This window comes from Armigeres subalbatus, chromosome 1, assembly GCF_024139115.2.
Source record: "Armigeres subalbatus isolate Guangzhou_Male chromosome 1, GZ_Asu_2, whole genome shotgun sequence".
Taxonomy (NCBI): domain Eukaryota; kingdom Metazoa; phylum Arthropoda; class Insecta; order Diptera; family Culicidae; genus Armigeres; species Armigeres subalbatus.
Window position 1 is genome coordinate 86,525,109 of NC_085139.1, and position 19,939 is coordinate 86,545,047.

Sequence of the window (19,939 nt, forward strand, 5' to 3'; positions counted from 1 at the left end):
ACTGGATCTGGACTGACCTGACTGGACTGGACTGACTTGACCGGACTGGACTGACTGGACCTGACTGACCTGGACTGACTGACTGGACTGGATCTGGACTGGATCTGGACTGGATCTGACCGATCTGGACTGATCTGACTGATCTGGACTGACCTGGACTCGATCTGGACTGACCTTGGATCGATCTGGACTGACTCTGACTTGATCTGGATCTTGACTGACCTCGATTGATCTGATCAATCGAACTGGATCTTGGACTGATCTTGACCGATCTTGGACTGACCTGACTGATCTGGACTGATCTGGATTGACCTGACCGACTTGACTGACCTGAAGCGGAATCATTTGACTCAATTCGACCTGACTTGACTGACTGGATCTGAACAGATCTGACCGATCTGACTGTATCTGACTGGATCTGGACTGAATCTGACTGGACTCTGGATTCGACTCTGCCTGACTCGATCGGATTTGACCTGACCTGGACCTGACTTAGACTGACTGACTCTGACTGGATCTAACTGACTTTGGAAGATCTGGACAGGTTTTAAATGGATCTGGATCTGACCTGACTGACTGGACTGGATCTTGATCGACCTAGATTTGACCTGACTGACCTCGACTTGATCTGATTTGATCGGATTCTGGACTCGATTTTGTTTGACTTGACTCAATAGTTTGTCCTCGACTTGGACTGGATCGAGATCGACTTGACCTCTGATTGGATCTGGACCGACTGACCGGTCTGGATCTGGACTGAACCTGACTGATCTGGATTGGATCTAGACTGACTCAGGACTGGACCTGGACCTGATCTGACTGGATCTGGACTCGATCGACTGATCAATTTCGACCTGACCTGGATCTGACTGGATCTGACTGGATTTGGACCGATTCGATCGATTTTGACTGGACCTGACTGGACTCGACTTTGATTGATCTGACTGATCTGGACTTGACTGATCTGGTATTGATCCGGATTGATCTGGATCGGATTTGGACTGATTTTGACCGATTTGACTGATCGGACTGATCGACTGATCGAACCTTGGATCGGACTGACTTGACTGGATCGGACTGATCTGGATTGATTTGACTGTCTTGACTGACTCGACTGACTTTGATTGACTGATCGATCGACTGAATCTGAACTAGATCTTGAATTGACTTGACTGGATCTGGATTGATCTGACTGATCTTGGATTGGATCTGGACTGATCTGACTCTGGATCTGACTGACTTATACTGACCGATTTGACTGATCTGACCTCTTGACTGGATTTGACTAGATCGGTTTGGATTTTTGGACTGAACTGACTGGATCTGGACTGATCCGACTGGATCGATTTGGATCTGGTTTAGATTCGATCAATCGATCGACTCATGATTTGGATTTTGAAGGATCTGACTTGATCTAATTGGTATTTAGGACTGGATCTTTCTGATTGGAATTGGACTGACTCGACTGGACTTGGATCTTTGACTGGATCTGACTGACTTGATTGGACTTGGATTGATTGATTGACTTCGAATTGACTGAATTTTGGGGTGGACTTGGTGATTTGATAGGTTTTAAAATGGATTTGGATCTGGTACCTGACTGAATCTGGATTCAGATTTGGATTGATTTAGACTTGATCTGGATTGTCTTGGATTGGTTTGGATTGGATTTGGACCGATCTGGATTGGACTTGGATCATTCTGGTTTGGATTGGATTTTGATTGGATTTGGATTGGATTTGGATTGGATTTGGATTGGATTTTGATTTGGATTGGATTGGATTTGGATTGGATTTGAATTGGATTTGGATTGGATTTTGATTGGATTTGGATTGAATTTGGATTGGATTTTGATTGGATTTGTATTGGATTTGGAAACGATTTGGATTGGATTTGGAGTGGATTTGGATTGGATTTGGATTGGATTTGGATTGGATTTGGATTGGATTTGGATTGGATTGGATTTGGAAACTATTTGGATTAGATTTGGATTGGATTTGGAAACGATTTGGATTGGATTTGGACTGGATTTGGATTGGATGTGAATTTGATTCGGATTTGATTTGGATTTGGATTGCATTCGAAATTGATTTTCATTGGTTTGGATTTTAATTGGATTTAGATCTGAATTGTTTGAATTTAAAAAAAAAATGTTTTTCAATTTTTCATGTCCACAAAACAGATCTTCAGAGAGGTTCTCTTACACAAACCGTTCTGGAAAACTATTATGGCTGTCAGTACAATAAATTAGTCACTGCTTTATTGTCATTTTATCAATTTATCAACAATTTTCTAGAAATATTAAAAAATACGCTAGAACGAAACTTCTTTGGTTCTCGAAAAAACGACCCAGCCTTTCAAATGGTATACGCTCGTAGGGTGGTGAAACGAAGTTTAGCCAAATATATTTTAATATGTAAGTATCATATTTAATATTAAGTATCATATAAAAGATGGCTCTTGGGTGAACATTTGCGACCATCTTGTCTGCCATTTTATATTCTTAGTATTTTTCAAGGACTTAAACTCAGTAAGACATTAGGTATCGAAAAATAGAACAGAATAGAAATAGGGACACGGCAGGTATTTCCGTCCATCGTCAAAGCAACGTCATTTTGCTAGAACTCCACTATAGCAGAACGTTTCGCCTAAGCTTACGATTGGGTACGGATGAATTTGGCAAAAAAGCTTCTATTTTATTGATATTTGAGACTATGACGATAAGACGAAAATGCCTGCCTTAACCCTACAATAAATTCTCAGAAGAACACCAAAAATCTTTTTCTTCTTTCTGAAAAGTGGGTTTTTATTCAAATGAATAAAAAATCCGAACCCGGAAATCGTGATAAAAAAGGTTCACTATTTCTATTTGGATAGATTCGTTGCCTAAAGCTTTTATTTTCCCTTCTGTTCGCATGATTTGCATAAGAACGGACTGGTGGTTCGCCAGAAACTTGCGTCCTAAATAAAAAGCAAACAATCCAGCGTATTTCCGTTGAAAATCACTTCCGGCAGTATTTCGCAGCACACACCGTTGATTGTCGGCGCAAAAGTTTATTCTCGATTGTCTTGCGGTGGTGGTTCCTACTTCCTAGATCCACGAGAGAAAAACTCAAACACGGTCTAGGAAAGATGAACAAATCCCCAAGTCCAACAATAGGAAATCAACGTTTCCGACGAAGTCTTTTTTTTGTGTCGAAAAGTAACAACAACTAGAAAAGTATTTCTGTTCTACCGTTACGATCGGTTGATTGAATGTTCGCTAAAGTTGACGACTACCAACCATATCATATCTACAAATGTGGACCTTTTGGAACTTTGAAGGTCCAGTAATGGATAACAAATTCAATCAAAGCAGTTATATTTTGAGTTATATTTTGGCTTGTTTTTGTATGGCATCGGCATTTATATTATTGATTATTTTTTTCTTCAGCATGATTTCGTGGCAAAAATATAATGATAAAGGCCGTCATGCCTTATTATAAAACTGAAAAAGTGCGAAAAATCAAATACATAAACCGATTATTGATGACCAGACAGCATTAGAGTATCATTCGTAGGACATTTTCCTAATATGATAACACATGAATACGACCTCCATCACTCGAACCATTGACTAATAATCAGTTTCTGATTAAGAATATTTAGATGACCTTTTTTTGGTCAATCTTCCCGGTATATTGGAGATTGCTAATCAACTTTCCCCTGCAGCGAAAGGATAGGTCGTTTCACTTTTTCCGCACTTTAGTCCAACCGTTACATTCCCTTCGACACCTTAAACACAACAGTTGGCGTATTATTTCTTTACGGAAAATTCCTATCCCAAGCCTGCAAGTTTCACTCGCACTTACAATCATACCAAATAAATACTTGAAATAGTCTAACTTTCGAGAAAAGCACCTAATTAACCCTCAAACTTTTGTTCTATGAAATGGAGCCACGTGCTCTCAGCCCATCCCATCATTCCTAACGGCACTTTATTTCTGATCGCTTCAGATTTGAGAACGAAATATTCTGGCGACGAAAAGTTTCCTCGTGGAATGTTTTAAAGGTACAACCATCAGGACCAGCGGATGTGGCCACTTGAGCACCCCAGCAGATTCGTTCGCCATCCGGCAAGGCGACGAAATACGATTCTGCCAAAAGCAAATACCTATTTGAATGTTCCGCAATCGGAGTCTTTCGCGCGGAATGTATCAATCCGGGTGTAGGGAGGAACCGTGCCATCAATATTCATTGAAGCCTCCCCGGCGAGGTTGAGGTAGACGCGGGACGTGAAAATTGTTTCTTCACGGGGAAGTCGATTAGGCATGAATTGAGAAAACGACCGTATCAATTTGATTGGATCGGATCCACTGATTTGAATTCGATATAGTGATTTCATTTGCGTGAGTAATAATGGAAGAAAGGGGGACCGTTTTGAATGGAAATTACGATTTGGAAATGGATTGTGAAGTAGGAAGTTTGAAAATGAATTCTAGGCATGGGAAAGCTTATGAAGCATGGATTAATAACGGTATTACTGTTTTGATTTTCACAGAAATGTTTTTTTTCCTTTATTTAAGTGAAATTCGGAGGTTATGTTTAGTTCTTCATTGGTCAAGAGTATGGAGGAGTCGGATGTGCTTCTGTCAAAAGAGATCTTCCAAATGCATTTACCAACTACTACATATTTAAAATTGATTGATTACAGTTCGACTGGGGTATTTATTGAAAATTTTTTGGCTTTTTCAGTCTGAAATATTCAAACGGGTTTATATTTGCATTGCCCGACGTTTCGGCCCGTTTATTGGGTCTTTTTCAAGGGAAAACTAAAACAGAATGAACAATTAGGAGTCTTATCGGTTAACATACGCTGTCTGCCGTTGTTCGTACACTTAACAACTATAAACATATATGCTAGGATTGGAGCTTCTGGTATTTGAACCTGAACAACAAACATACCAAATTATATACCAGAAACATAAACATTTGTAAAGTATAAGACTTCACACATAACTTGACTGCCATTAACATATTTTTTACATTAGATGAGACACTGTTTATCATCAATACACTGTACACTTAATGACTCGACAAACGTATAATTGGAAAATAGTGGTGAGTAACAATGGTGGCTTGGCTATATCGACTCATTTGTGTCGTTGTTTGTAGTATTGTGTTCTGTTTTTACTGCGAGAGAGTTGAGTTTTAACAGTGTGTAGAATACCAGCATACGTTGCGTTTAACCCATCTACATCTGTTCTGTAGTTAACCGTATTGTTGGTATTGGTGATGTGGCACATTTCTAATATAGGTAAGGTGGATGTTTTGAATGAGCTGTCTAATATTTGTGTACTATCGAGATCAAAAATATGTTTGTGCTCGATCATATGTTGTACCAATGCTGTAGTGGCTTGTGGGATATTATTTGGAGGTGCATTTTGTTGGATTTGTATTGTTTTTGTTTATGTTCGATTTATGGCCACTTAATCTCTTTTTAAGATAATTGGTGGTCATGCCTATGTATACATTACTGCAGTCAGAACATGGTATACTGTAAATAATTTTATGTTCTAAAGTTGGTACAGGGTCCTTAACTTTGGCTAGAATATTTTTAGTTGATCTTATTGTTTTTGTAGCTAGTCTAACTGAAGGGTAATCGGTTTTTAAAATTGTGGAAATTGCGTGGCTCAAGATGGGAATGTTTGGCAATGATCTGTAGATGAAATCATTCTTCTGTTGTGGTTCAGGACTATCGGGTGATATTTGATTCGGCGATGATTGCGTAGGCGGAAGTGGTGATTGCGGTGGACGTAGTGGTGGCGGTGGAGGTGGTGGTAGAGGCGGTGGTAGATGTGTTGGTGACGGTGGTGGTGACGGTGGTGGTATAGACACATATGCGGGTGGGGATGGCGTAGGTCGTGTTTGCGTTGAACATGGCGATGGTGCTGCGATTGGAGTGTGTGGGTTGTCGTTGTTGATCCGATTGATGATTCTATTTATCAATGATGATGGGTAGTTATTCAGTCGTAGTGTTTGGAAGATTTTCTGCTTCTGTTGTGCTAATGTGGTGTTCGTTGATAGCATGGTCACGTTTGATGAAGTTGGCTGCCACGTTTAGCTTCATGTTCATCGGGTGGAAAGACAGGTAGTTTAGTATTCGGCCTGAAGAAATGGGTTTGGAATACCAGCTGGTCTTTAGTGTCTGATTGTCTTTTCGAATCACTAGAGTGTCCAGGAAGGGTAACGATCCATCAATCTCCTTTTCAACGGTGAACTGCAGGTGTGCGTTGTATTGGTTGAAGGTGTCCAGAACATTTTGTACCTCTGTTCTTGGTAACACGAGGAATAAATCATCAACATACTTTTTAACAATGGGTATGTTGAGATCAGAATTCTTGACGACAGTTTCTAGCAGATCTTCGGTGATGTAGTCGGCCAAAATTGGTGATAATGGGCTACCCATGGCGGTGCCAAACGTTTGCTGATAATATTTATCTCTAAAGCGGAAATAACTAGTATCCATGCAAAGTTCCACCATTTCTAGGAACAAATCCAGGTTAATGTTTGTTCCCTGTTTGATTTCCGTCCAACGGAATATGATGCTGCGCCTGACTAATTCATTAGGAATGTTGGTGAAAAGGGATACGACATCAAAGGAGACAAGTATGTGATCGGGTGGAATGGTGGTCTGGTTGCTAAAGTTGGCGAAAGTGAAACTGTCAGCAACGTTGTATTGGCTGGTAAACGTTTGTTGAAGTATTTTGGCGATGAATTTCGACAGGTTGTATGTTGGAGCTGTGATGGTGGGGACGACCGGACGTAACGGCAAGTTTGGCTTATGTGCTTTGGGTTGACCGTATATGCGAGGACAGGTAGCTGTATGTGTTTGTAGTGTTCTTACGGTGTGTTGATCAATAAGTCCAAGGTGTGCTATTCGTTTAACCATGTTATTGACGGTGTTTTGGATGCGGCTGGTCGGGTCTGTTTTTAATATTTTGTACGTGTTTGGTTCGTTGAGAAGGTCAAGCATCTTTGTGTCGTAGTCTTGGCGGAGCATTACTACCATCTTCTTTCCTTTGTCGGATTCGACGATGCAAATCTCCGGGTGTTCGGCTAGGAATTTCTTCATGGAGAAAGTGGCACTTCCGCAGAACCGCTCGAGTGGTGTTTTTGCTTCTTGAAGGTGTGTGCGGGTCAGGAAATTTTGTACCCGTGTACCGATGAGACATCTGTTTCTATCTTGTATGGCTTTGTCAGGATTGGTTCGGAGGACAGATTCAATATCTGCGATCAGATGGTAGACTGTGTTTGGTTCTAAACGGTGTATTGGAAGTGCGAATTTTGGACCCATGCTGAGAAGCGTTTGAACTTCTACGGGGAGTGTTACGGTGGTGGAATTGAAAACTGCTTTTTCATTCCGTTTCGGCAACTGTGCGCTATTTGTTGGTTCAGCGGCAAGCAGTCGGTTTAGTTTGGAGCGTGTAGTACTTCAAGAAGAAAAACACCACTCGAGCGGTTCTGCGGAAGTGCCGCTTTCTCCATGAAGAAATTCCTAGCCGAACACCCGGAGATTTGCATCGTCGAATCCGACAAAGGAAAGAAGATGGTAGTAATGCTCCGCCAAGACTACGACACAAAGATGCTCTACCTTCTCAACGAACAAAACACGTACAAAATATTAAAAACAGACCCACCAAAACACCGTCAATAACATGGTTAAACGAATAGCACTCCTTGGACTTATTGATCAACACACCGTAAGAACACTAAAAACACATACAGCTACCTGTCCTCGCATATACGGTCAACCCAAAGCACACAAGCCAAACTTGCCGTTACGTCCGGTCGTCCCCACCATCACAGCTCCAACATACAACCTGTCGAATTTCATCGCCAAAATCCTTCAACAAACGTTTACCAACCAATACAACGTTGCTGACAGTTTCACTTTTGCCAACTTTATCAACCAGACCACCATTCCACCCGATCACATACTTGTCTCCTTTGATGTCGTATCCCTTTTCACCAACATTCCTAATGAATTAGTCAGGCGCAGCATCATATTCCGTTATGCGGAAATCAAACAGGGAACAAACATTAACCTGGATTTGTTCCTAGAAATGGTGGAGCTTTGCATGGATAATAGTTATTTACGCTTTAGAGATGAATATTATCAGCAAACGTTTGGCACCGCCATGGGTAGCCCATTATCACCAATTTTGGCCGACTACATCACAGAAGATCTGCTAGAAACTGTCGTCAAGAATTCTGATCTCAACATAACCATTGTTAAAAAGTATGTTGATGATTTATTCCTCGTGTTACCAAGAACAGAGGTACAAAATGTTCTGGACACCTTCAACCAATACAACGCACACCTGCAGTTCACCGTTGAAAAGGAGATTGATGGATCGTTACCCTTCCTGGACACTCTAGTGATTCGAAAAGACAATCAGACACTAAAGACCAGCTGGTATTCCAAACCCATTTCTTCAGGCCGAATACTAAACTACCTGTCTTTCCACCCGATGAACATGAAGCTAAACGTGGCAGCCAACTTCATCAAACGTGTGACCATGCTATCAACGAACACCACATTAGCACAACAGAAGCAGAAAATCTTCCAAACACTACGACTGAATAACTACCCATCATCATTGATAAATAGAATCATCAATCGGATCAACAACGACAACCAACACACTCCAACCGCAGCACCATCGCCAAGATCAACGCAAACACCAACTACGCCATCCCCACCCGCATATGTGTCTATACCACCACCGTCACCACCACCGTCACCAACACATCTACCACCGCCTCTACCACCACCTCCACCGCCACCACTACGTCCACCGCAATCACTTCTTCCGCCTTCGCAATCATTGCTGAATCAAATATCACCCGATAGTCCTGAACCACAACAGAAGAATGATTTCATCTACAGATCATTGCCAAACATTCCCATCTTGAGCCACGCAATTTCCACAATTTTAAAAACCGATTACCCTTCAGTTAGACTAGCTACAAAAACAATAAGATCAACCAAAAATATTCTAGGCAAAGTTAAGGACCCTGTACCAATTTTAGAACAACATAACATTATTTACAGTATACCATGTTCTGACTGCAATAATGTATACATAGGCATGACCACCAATCATCTTAAAAAGAGATTAAGTGGCCATAAATCGAACATAAACAAAACAATACAAATCCAACAAAATACACCTCCAAATAATATCCCACAAGCCACTACAGCATTGGTACAACATATGATCGAGCACAAACATATTTTTGATCTCGATAGTACACAAATATTAGACAGCTCATTCAAAACATCCACCTTACCTATATTAGAAATGTGCCACATCACCAATACCAACAATACGGTTAACTACAGAACAGATGTAGATGGGTTAAACGCAACGTATGCTGGTATTCTACACACTGTTAAACCTCAACTCTCTCGCAGTAAAACAGAACACAATATTACAAACAACGACACAAATGAGTCGATATAGCCAAGCCACCATTGTTACTCACCACTATTTTTCAAATTATCCGTTTGTCGAGTCATTAAGTGTACAGTGTATTGATGTTATGTGTGATGTGAAAATTATGTTAATGACAGTCAAATTATGTGTAAGTCTTATACTTTACAAATGTTTATGTTTCTGGTGTACAATTTGGTATGCAACAAGCGCAGGTTCAAATACCAGAAGCTCCAACCCTAGCATATATGTTTATAGTTGTTAAGTGTACGAAGAACGGCAGACAGCGTATGTTAAACCGATAAGTTTTGTTATGTTACGTGCTCCTAATTGTTCACTCTGTTTTAGTTTTCCCTTGAAAAAGACCCAATAAACGGGCCGAAACGTCGGGCAATGCAAATATAAACCCGTTTGAATATTTCAGACTGAAAAACCAAAAATCTTTAAAATTGATCTAAACGTAAAGTGAAACAGAAGATAAATTTGAAATATTAAAACTAATTGAACTATGTTTCAAAATATTGCAGAAACACAGAGGCGATAACACATTTCTGCCCATTTGATTAGAAATGGAGGGGAGGTAAAAGCTGTCTACAACGATGTTTTCGATCATTTAGTAATGTGAGTTCGATCATTTAGTAGTTTCGTATTTTGCCTTCCCAAGGCATAAACTGATTTATATTCAAATTTTGTGGAACAAATTTAAAAATTGAAAATATTTGTTTTACAATTTTGTCACATTTCCTATTTTATCACCTCAAAATTCACCATCGTTGAAAAATTCGGGATATTACTGTGTTAAACAACTTCTAATAAATCCCCATCAAGAACTACCACAGCACCAACACCTAAGTGTCTACCTTTATTTTTACCCGCAACCCAGAACTTTGTCTCGGTTGAGTTAATGGGTGAGCCTATTCTCACCGTGTCGTACTCTTCAGAAGAGCAAAAGCCTCCACTAATGCCCCGCGATCGAACCCAATGAGGTCGATGTGGTTCTCGAAGCTCAAGAGCAGGGATTGAATTCAAAAGAGAATGAACAAATCTCTCACTTAAATACCATCTCTGAAAGGTACACTGGGGGAAGTGGAAAAAGGGAGTAAGTGTAAAAATCGGCTCGAAAAATTGGAATTGTACATGCATAACAGTTTTTTTCCACATCATAGCATTATGCAAGAATATACTTTGATGCTCACACTAATACTATGATAAAATTTGTATAATACATACACTAACACGGTTAACGCTTGAACTGTAATTTTAGGTTTCGCGAAAAGTTGATTTTTGCATTCATAAAATCAATTCTTATTTGCACCAATTGTCCCTTTTTCAAGCGAATTTATATCACAGGTGACCATTACAATACAAATAAACTAATCCCATTCAATTGGTAGGTGTTTGTACCAATAAATCAAATTATTCAAAGATTTTACACTTACCCCAGGTATCAAATACTGCGGGGGAAGTTGATAATGTTCTAATTATGCAATTTTGATCTCCCCTCAAGGATCTATTTCGATAGATGTGAATCTTAATATGTTCCTTCTTTGTTATCATTGTGATTCCAGTGGTGATTGGACTAATATTAATGAGAAAATGTCTGATTAATGCACCTATCGGTAATCATGCCTTTCACATGTTTTACATATGAAAAAAAAATTATAAGAAAGTTAAGTAAAAAGTAAATATATTCTAGAATAAAGAGTTTTATTATCACTTCTCGATGGGGGCTACCGATCCAAATCTGTTTTTTCGCACTTATATACAAGTTAGATGAACTTGTTTTCATTTTTCAACTCATTTTCATACCAGATCACCTAATCGAGCCCTCAAATGTAATGTTGAATGTTCAATTCGAAAGTACCTTCAAAAATCCCCCTAGAAGGTCACAAACGAGGTTGACACTGTGCCAGCAATCCGATTACCGGATTTCAAGCCATCAAGCGTTTGACCCATCAGCCTAATCAGTTTCGCCAGAAAACCATGTTCAGACATTATTTGCCACAGCTCACTTCTTTTCACTGAATCGTACGCTGCTTTGAAATCAATGAACAGTGAACAATATATTCTCATACAAATTAAAACTTCGATTATTTCACATTAGTTATTCAGATGTTAATGGTAGTTGTCTTAGTTTAAAGTCAATATGATATGCATCAATTACAGTGTCTTTTTCGCAACAATACCACCTTTAACCTTTTTGCCCAGCTTCAAACATTTTTCGAAACTATCGCAAGCGACACGTACGTTGAACTACGGCATTGAACTGGGCCAAAAAATACATTTTATGCTCGGAAAGTCATTCAGCAGTTTTCAATCAGATGCAGTGTATGACTGTATGAGAAACTACTTCAGTCTTCTGGAGCACGAAATCCTTCTTTCCGAACATTCCCTCCAAGTTTGGCCTAACGACATGCTGTAACACTTCCATTTTACAATAGAAAGCGTTCATCTCAACCACCCGCTGCGACACTCTTACCTCGACATGTACAAACCTCTCATTCACTTCCCGCGCTCAGCCTGTTTTCGCTCTAACTAACCAATCACAAGCTAGTCATGCTGATAGACTGCTGCTCGTCGCGCCAGATCCTCTGCAAGCTGCAGGCAAGGCGAGTTGTTGCAGTCGAAACTGCGTTCCACTTCTCAACTGCTTGGCACATCCTCTGGGTAAGGGTATCCAGGGTTGTGTCCCGACCGCAAACGCCTGACATAGCTGACGACGTCGAAATGAGGACATACGAACGGCTTTGGGACAGTTCGTCGAATGACATTTCGTCGAATGACGTTTAGTCGAATGACATTTAGTCGAAAGGACATTTCGTCGAAGGGACATTTAGTCGAATGGAAATTTAGTCAAATGGACATTTAGTCGAATGGACATTTGGTCGAATGGACATTTAGTCGAAAGGACATTTAGACATTTTTGGTTAAATTTTAATAAATAATCCACAAGATACATGAATAAACTGGTTAGAGGAATTCAGTGGACATGAGGAAGTTCAATCAGCAGCGGAAGAAACGAATACGGAAGCCAATGAGGATTTTTCACCTGAGATAACAGAGATTTCTGGAGACCGTGGTGGATAATAGAAAAAATGAAAACCAACAGAAATAGCAAAATATTGGGTACTGTTAGTGAAATACCCTCTATTTTATTTTTCGGCACATGTTCAATAACCAATGATGTCAATGTTATTTTGCCAATACTTCATCGCAGTCGGCTTTGGAACATTTCGTTGATTGACATTTGGTTGAATGGAAATGATGTTCTTATTATTTTCATTGATACTCTTTGTTTCACTCAATATTTATACAATATTTAGTTCAGTATAAAATGGTCTTTCAACCATAATTCGTTAGTTGTTGGCCGAAAATTTAATTTCAACCAAATGATCATATGACCTAATCTGCCATCATACGCATATTCGTCTCATGTTTGCTGTAATTTCCGATGTACATGGGGCAGTTATGCGTGTAACGGTAGTAATGTCTATTCACCGTCATGTCTAATGGCGAAACATCATTCGACTACATTTCTTTTGACCAGGAGGTATAGATTTAATGTAGTCGGTTAGAGCGGTTCGTGGGAGTCAATATCCAGTCGGGAATAACATCGGAATCTCCACCGTTTTTGTATTATTTATTCTTTTTATGAACCCATCATTCTTTGAACAATATTGGAACAATAATTATATGACTTTTAGGAACACCGCAATAAATCATTTTTTTTGCTTAAGTTTTTTTCTTTCAAATATCCATTCGACGGAACGCCATTAGACTAAATGTACCAAGAATAATATTTCAAAAATCCACTTCCGACCAAACGTCATAAGACCAAATGTACGAAGATTCTTCATTCTCAAATCTGATTTCGACTAAATGTCAATTCGACGAAAGGTCCATTCGACGTAGTGTCCTTTCGACCAAACGTCATTCGACCAAATGTCGTACGTCTCTACTGGATTAAAAATTCATTTTCGACTAAATGTCCCTTCGACCAAATGTCCATTCGACGTAATGTCCTTTCGACCAAATGTCATTCGACTAAATGTCATTCGACGAAATGTCTTAGTTAGGAGGCCGGAAGCCTCCTTTCAAGAGGCCCGGAAGCCTCCTTTCAAGAGGCCCGGAAGCCTCCTTTCAAGAGGCCCGGAAGTCTCCTTTCAAGAGGCCCGGAAGCCTCCTTTCAAGAGGCCCGGAAGCCTCCTTTCAAGAGGCCCGGAAGCCTCCTTTCAAGAGGCCAGGAAGAAGCCTCCTTCCAAGAGGCCCGGAAGAAGCCTCCTTTTAAGAGGCCCGGAGCCTCCTTTCAAGAGGCCCGGAAGCCTCCTTTCAAGAGGCCAGGAAGCCTCCTTTCAAGAGGCCAGGAAGCCTCCTTTCAAGGGCCCAGGAAGCCTCTTTCAAGAGGCCCGGAAGCCTCGTTCAAGAGGCCCGGAAGCCTCCTTTCAAGAGGCCCGGAAGCCTCCTTTAAAGAGGCCAGGAAGCCTCCTTTCAAGAGGCCAGGAAGCCTCCTTTCAAGAGGCCCGAAGCCTCCTTTCAAGAGGCCGGAAGCCTCCTTTCAAGAGGCCAGGAAGCCTCCTTTCAAGAGGCCAGGAAGCCTCCTTTCAAGAGGCCCTGGAAGCCTCCTTTCAAGAGGCCCGGAAGCCTCCTTTCAAGAGGCCAGAAGCCTCCTTTCAAGAGGCCCAGGAAGCCTCCTTTCAAGAGGCCCGGAAGCCTCCTTTCAAGAGGCCCGGAAGCCTCCTTTCAAGAGGCCCGGAAGCCTCCTTTCAAGAGGCGAGGAAGCCTCCTTTCAAGAGGCCCGGAAGCCTCCTTTCAAGAGGCCCGGAAGCCTCCTTTCAAGAGGCCAGGAAGCCTCCTTTCAAGAGGCCCGGAAGCCTCCTTTCAAGAGGCCCGGAAGCCTCCTTTCAAGAGGCCCGGAAGCCTCCTTTCAAGAGGCCCGAAGCCTCCTTTCAAGAGGCCAGGAAGCCTCCTTTCAAGAGGCCCGAAGCCTCCTTTCAAGAGGCCAGGAAGCCTCCTTTCAAGAGGCCTGGAAGCCTCCTTTCAAGAGGCCCGGAAGCCTCCTTTCAAGAGGCCCGGAAGCCTCCTTTCAAGAGGCCAGAAGCCTCCTCCTTTCAAGAGGCCAGGAAGCCTCCTTTCAAGAGGCCAGAAGCCTCCTTTCAAGAGGCCAGAAGCCTCCTTTCAAGAGGCCCGGAAGCCTCCTTTCAAGAGGCCCGGAAGCCTCCTTTCAAGAGGCCCAGGAAGCCTCCTTTCAAGAGGCCAGGAAGCCTCCTTTCAAGAGGCCCGAAGCCTCCTTTCAAGAGGCCCGGAAGCCTCCTTTCAAGAGGCGGAAGCCTCCTTTCAAGAGGCCCGGAAGCCTCCTTTCAAGAGGGCCAAGCCTCCTTTCAAGAGGCCAGGAAGCCTCCTTTCAAGAGGCTCAGAAGCCTCCTTTCAAGAGGCCAGGAAGCCTCCTTTCAAGAGGCCGGAAGCCTCCTTTCAAGAGGCCAGAAGCCTCCTTTCAAGAGGCCCGGAAGCATCCTTTCAGGAGGCCCGGAAGCCTCCTTTCAAGAGGCCCGGAAGCCTCCTTTCAAGAGGCCCGGAAGCCTCCTTTCAAGAGGCCCGGAAGCCTCCTTTCAAGAGGCCCGGAAGCCTCCTTTCAAGAGGCCCGGAAGCCTCCTCCTTTCAAGAGGCCCGGAAGCCTCCTCCTTTCAAGAGGCCCGGAAGCCTCCTTTCAAGAGGCCCGGAAGCCTCCTCCTTTCAAGAGGCCCGGAAGCCTCCTCCTTTCAAGAGGCCCGGAAGCCTCCTTTCAAGAGGCCCGGAAGCCTCCTTTCAAGAGGCCCGGAAGCCTCCTTTCAAGAGGCCCGGAAGCCTCCTTTCAAGAGGCCCGGAAGCCTCCTTTCAAGAGGCCCGGAAGCCTCCTTTCAAGAGGCCCGGAAGCCTCCTTTCAAGAGGCCAATGTTTCAATGATTAATACTATATGAGAATTCCCAACAGAAACACTTTCGAAAAATGATATGATACATATATCATGCTATGTAGTTCATAGTAAAAGGAATAATCAATCAGAAACTGACAAATATCAGGGAAGTTGCCAGGAATCCCGAATCCCGACGAAGTTGCCGGGATAAAAACGGGTGTTCATGTCCTCACAACAGCAGGGATTGCAGAAATCTTTCTCAATAGATAACGAACAACGATAAAAGAGAGGCAAAAACTTTTCGAATCATAGCAAGCAACGAAAACAAAACTAGGATCACACTTGAACACAAGTTGAAAAAAACTGATTCGGATAGGCGGTCCCCACCGAGGGGTTCTGATAAAAAGCGTTGTTCTCGCTCATTTCATGTTGGGGACCATATTTTTTTCACAATGCTGTGTAAAACTAGTTGAAGTGCATCATCAGAACCGGTGCCCCCCCCCCCCCGCAATTGGGGCTTATTAAAAGAAATTTATCATGGGGTGTAGACCCCCGAAGCAGTTCATTATCGTAACAGCTACCGAAAAACGTCTCTCACGGTATGCTATCTATCGAGAGTGTATACAGACATGATAAGTGAGAGATTTTCTCATTCTCCTTTTGGCTCAAACCCTGTTCAAGTGTTTAACAGGTTCAACAGACATGTTTTGTATGCGTCATGTTTCAGAATGGTTTTAAAATGACAACAAGTGGCGCCCGTCTCCTCATGACATTAAATCAATGCTACAGAGTGCAGTTATGGCATTCAATAACGGCTTGAAAATATCCGAAAAGTAATGTGAGTAATTGACTTCAAACGTTCATTTTGTAGACCATATCCCAAAGTAACATTACAAGTTTTATTCCGCTCTAGGAATAGTTTTCAAGATCGAATTATAAGAGCTAACAATAAAACCCACTTCTAAAGGACAACCTTCTGATTACCACTATAAGAGTAAGATATTGCCAAATGGCCCTCTCTAGATTACCACTGTTATAAGAGTAATATGGAAATCCGTTTCAAGCCGCCCGCAAAAACAAGAAATTTGGCTGCAGCAGCTGTCAAAAATGTTGCTTTGAAAAAGAAAACCAAAACTTTGTAGAAAAATAATAACAAAATAAATGATGATGAAAATCATGATGAGGATGCATTCAAAATAATATTTTTTCAGGTTTGTTTTCCAAAGTACTTTCATGGAAATTATGTGCGCTTTCGATTTCATGGTGAAAGCTAGTGCAAAATTAAGATTGAAAAACCACGCGCCCGCTAAACAATATAGTTCTGGGCAATAAATTTAAAATAATTATTACACCAATATCGTAAATCTTCACTTTATCAATTTAAATTCCACCCAAATATTGAAATCTATAGCCTAAAGGTGTTTTTCGCAAAGGAAACACCGTCTAATCATGAATTTCCGTGGTAAATACCACCGACTTGAAATTGCGTATCCTTTTTCAATATGGCCATCATTTTTTTTTCCTCGTTTGTCGGGTGAAGATCACTGCGTCCAGATTTTAGGACTATTGTGATATACCCTTTTACTGTGAAATACGCAAGTTATCTCAGTAACATGTTTGTCACTGAGATACCTTGGTATCGACTGAACTCAAGACCATCTATTATTGATGAATAGAGATCCTGAGTTACAGTATGTGACTCCCCATTCTGGCGAGACTAGCTTTATGAAGCCAACCACGTCCTTGGGGGATAAGATCCATATGTCAGCAGGCCCTAAAAAGGGCTTGCTGAGAACTTTGAACCTACGTTGGGTGAGTGCACTGCAATAGCAGAGGATGTGTTCTGATGTTTCTCTCTCCTCGTCACAGAAGCGGCAATTTGAGGTTTGGATTGCTCCGATCTTTTGTAGATGGTATCTGCAGGGGCAGTGTCCAGTTATTAGACCGGTGTAGATGTTGAGATCCCTTTTGTTGAGACCTAATAGTTGTTGGGTTTTCTTGGGGTTAATCGTTACGAGCCTTTTGAATTGGCTCGTGCAAAGTGCATTCCAGTTTGATGTGATTTGACTGACCATATATTTGTTCAGTTCCATTTTTACAGAGCAGTCTGAGATCCCGCAGAAGGGCTCAGGGCCAATGAACCTTTCATTAGATCCATTCCTGGCTAGCTCATCAGCAATCTCGTTTCCCTCTAGACCCGTATGTCCTGGGATCCAATATAGGTAGACTCGATTGCGTATGGATAAGTTTTTCAAAGCCAGAATGCATTCCCACACTAGCTTTGAGTTACAAGTGTAGTTATTAAGCGACTTAAGTGCCGCTTGGCTGTCAGAGAAAATACATATTTTTGCAAATCTATACTTTCTCCTCAGGCATAATAACACGCATTCTAATATTGCATATATTTCCGCCTGAAATACTGTGGGCCACTGTCCTAAGTGGACAGAAATTTTTGTTGTAGGGCCATAGATTCCGGATCCTGTCAGATTATTCATTTTCGAACCATCTGTGAAGAAATTTATAGAGCCTGTTGGAACGCTGGGTCGACCTCTTTCCCACTCCTGGCGGGAAGGAATGAACACATCGTAAGGTAAGTCATAATTGACTACCGTTTCCATCCAGTCACTACAAATTCCTATTGCGGGATTTATGGCAAATTCATTTAATATGCTGAGGTGACCCGTAAGGTCTCCCGACAGCAGTGTTTTGTTCTCTTTAACCTTAGAGCACTTTTTTCCGCTTCCAGCTTTATGAATTGATCTAACCGGGGCAGGTGAAGCATTGCGTCTAGGGCCAAAGTGGGTGTACTACGAACTGCACCAGTGATGGCTATGCAAGCGGTGCGTTGGATTTTGTTGAGCTTAGCCCTTGCAGCAGCCTCATTAGTTTTAGGCCACCAGACAAGGGAAGCGTAAGTTGTCCTGGGACGGACAATGGTTTTATATATCCACATGATCATACTTGGTTTTAGGCCCCATCTTTTACCAAGGGTTTTGAACAAACCCAAAGTGTATTGAGACCTTTCTGCACAACTGATTGGAGATGAGAGTTCCAATTAAGCTTTGCGTCGAGTATGACACCTAGATATTTTACTTCACTTGAATAAACTAATTGTGTTTGATTCAAGAAAAGGGGTTTCAGTTGTACCTTTCTCCGTTTGGTGAAAGGGATAATGGAAGTTTTTGTAGGATTTATGCCTAGTTGATACTTTTGACACCAGGAAAAAGTGTGATTTAGGGCAGATTGCATTCTTTCCACGATAACACTTTCGAATTTGCCTCGTACAATAATGACAACGTCATCAGCATATCCAACCACTTCGAAGCCTCTTCTCTCTAAGCTGTCTAGAAGCTCATCCACCACCAGTGACCACAACAAAGGAGAAAGCACTCCGCCTTGCGGACACCCTCGTTGCTTTAACAGTGATGTATGAACCGCTAAGCTCAGAGGAGATTTTCCGATTAGCTAGCATAGCATGCCAGGTAACAATGCATGGGTCGAATTTTCTCCTCAACATTGCTGACCCTATAGACGAATAAGAAGCGTTATCGAATGCGCCCTCAATATCAAGAAATGCTACAAGAGCAATTTCTTTTGCATAAAGTGTTTTTTCGATTTTTTGAACTACCGTATGTAGTGCCGAGATCGTAGATTTTTCACTTTGATAAGCGAATTGGTTTTTTGACAAAGGCATTGCTTTCATAAATTTGTGATTTATGTAGCACTCGCATAGTACCTTTTCCATAATTTTGAGCATTACAGAGGATAAACTTATCGGCCTGAATGCTTTGGGGTTGGTTTTATCTCTCTTGCCTGCCTTCGGAATGAAGACAGCCCGGATTTGACGCCAATCGTTAGGTATGTGCCCCAAAATCAGACTCGCCTTAAAAATCTCAACCAAGGGTGGAACCAGTGTTTTCTCCTCTTTTGGATCAACGCTCGAAATATTCCATCCATGCCAGGAGACTTAAATGGCTCGAAAGATCTCACAGCCCTCTCAACCCTGGCCCGAGTGAAAGCTTCCTTTGCAACCTTTATTGCGTCAGACCCAGAAACCCATGATTGGATCTCTTGTGGATCTGAGACAGCAATTCCAGTGCCTTGGTCGCCGATGCTCGACTCAGGGATTGAATCAGGTAAGTGGATCTTTAACAATTCGCTCAGTGTATCGCTAGGCTCTACAGTGAGCGAACCATCCGTCTTTCGGAGGCTACCCACACCATTGGAGTGGTCTTTTGAAAGAGTTTTTGGAGTCTGGCCACTACGGGTGTATTCTCTATGCTTTCACACATTAGAATCCACGATTTCCGTTTGGCTGACCTTATTTCTTTGGCCATCATAGTTTTCAATCAGAAAAATGTTGCTCTCGTTAAACACCGTTATAAACTCTTAGCATTGTAAATATTCTTATTGTGGTTATTCTTTGACCACATTACGACCAGAAATTTTGGATCTGATAGAGCAGCGGTTCTCAACCTGGGGTACATGTACCCCCAGGGGTACCTTCGCTGATCCCAGGGGGTACCTCGGACGAACATGAGTAATGGCGGACGTATTACGTTTCCAATAA

The 19,939-nt window shown here is 41.9% G+C and overlaps 2 protein-coding genes across 2 annotated transcripts in view; both read right to left on the bottom strand.

Moving 5' to 3' along the window:
- LOC134206327 (uncharacterized) overlaps nt 1-19,939 on the bottom strand; it is a 380,581-nt gene that overhangs the window by 2,500 nt on the left and 358,142 nt on the right. The window lies entirely within an intron of this gene.
- On the bottom strand, nt 5,133-7,114 carry LOC134217610 (protein diaphanous-like). Its single transcript, XM_062696403.1, is given in 3 exon segments — nt 5,133-5,414; nt 5,416-5,930; nt 6,076-7,114. Coding segments are annotated over 3 exon segments (1,836 nt in total).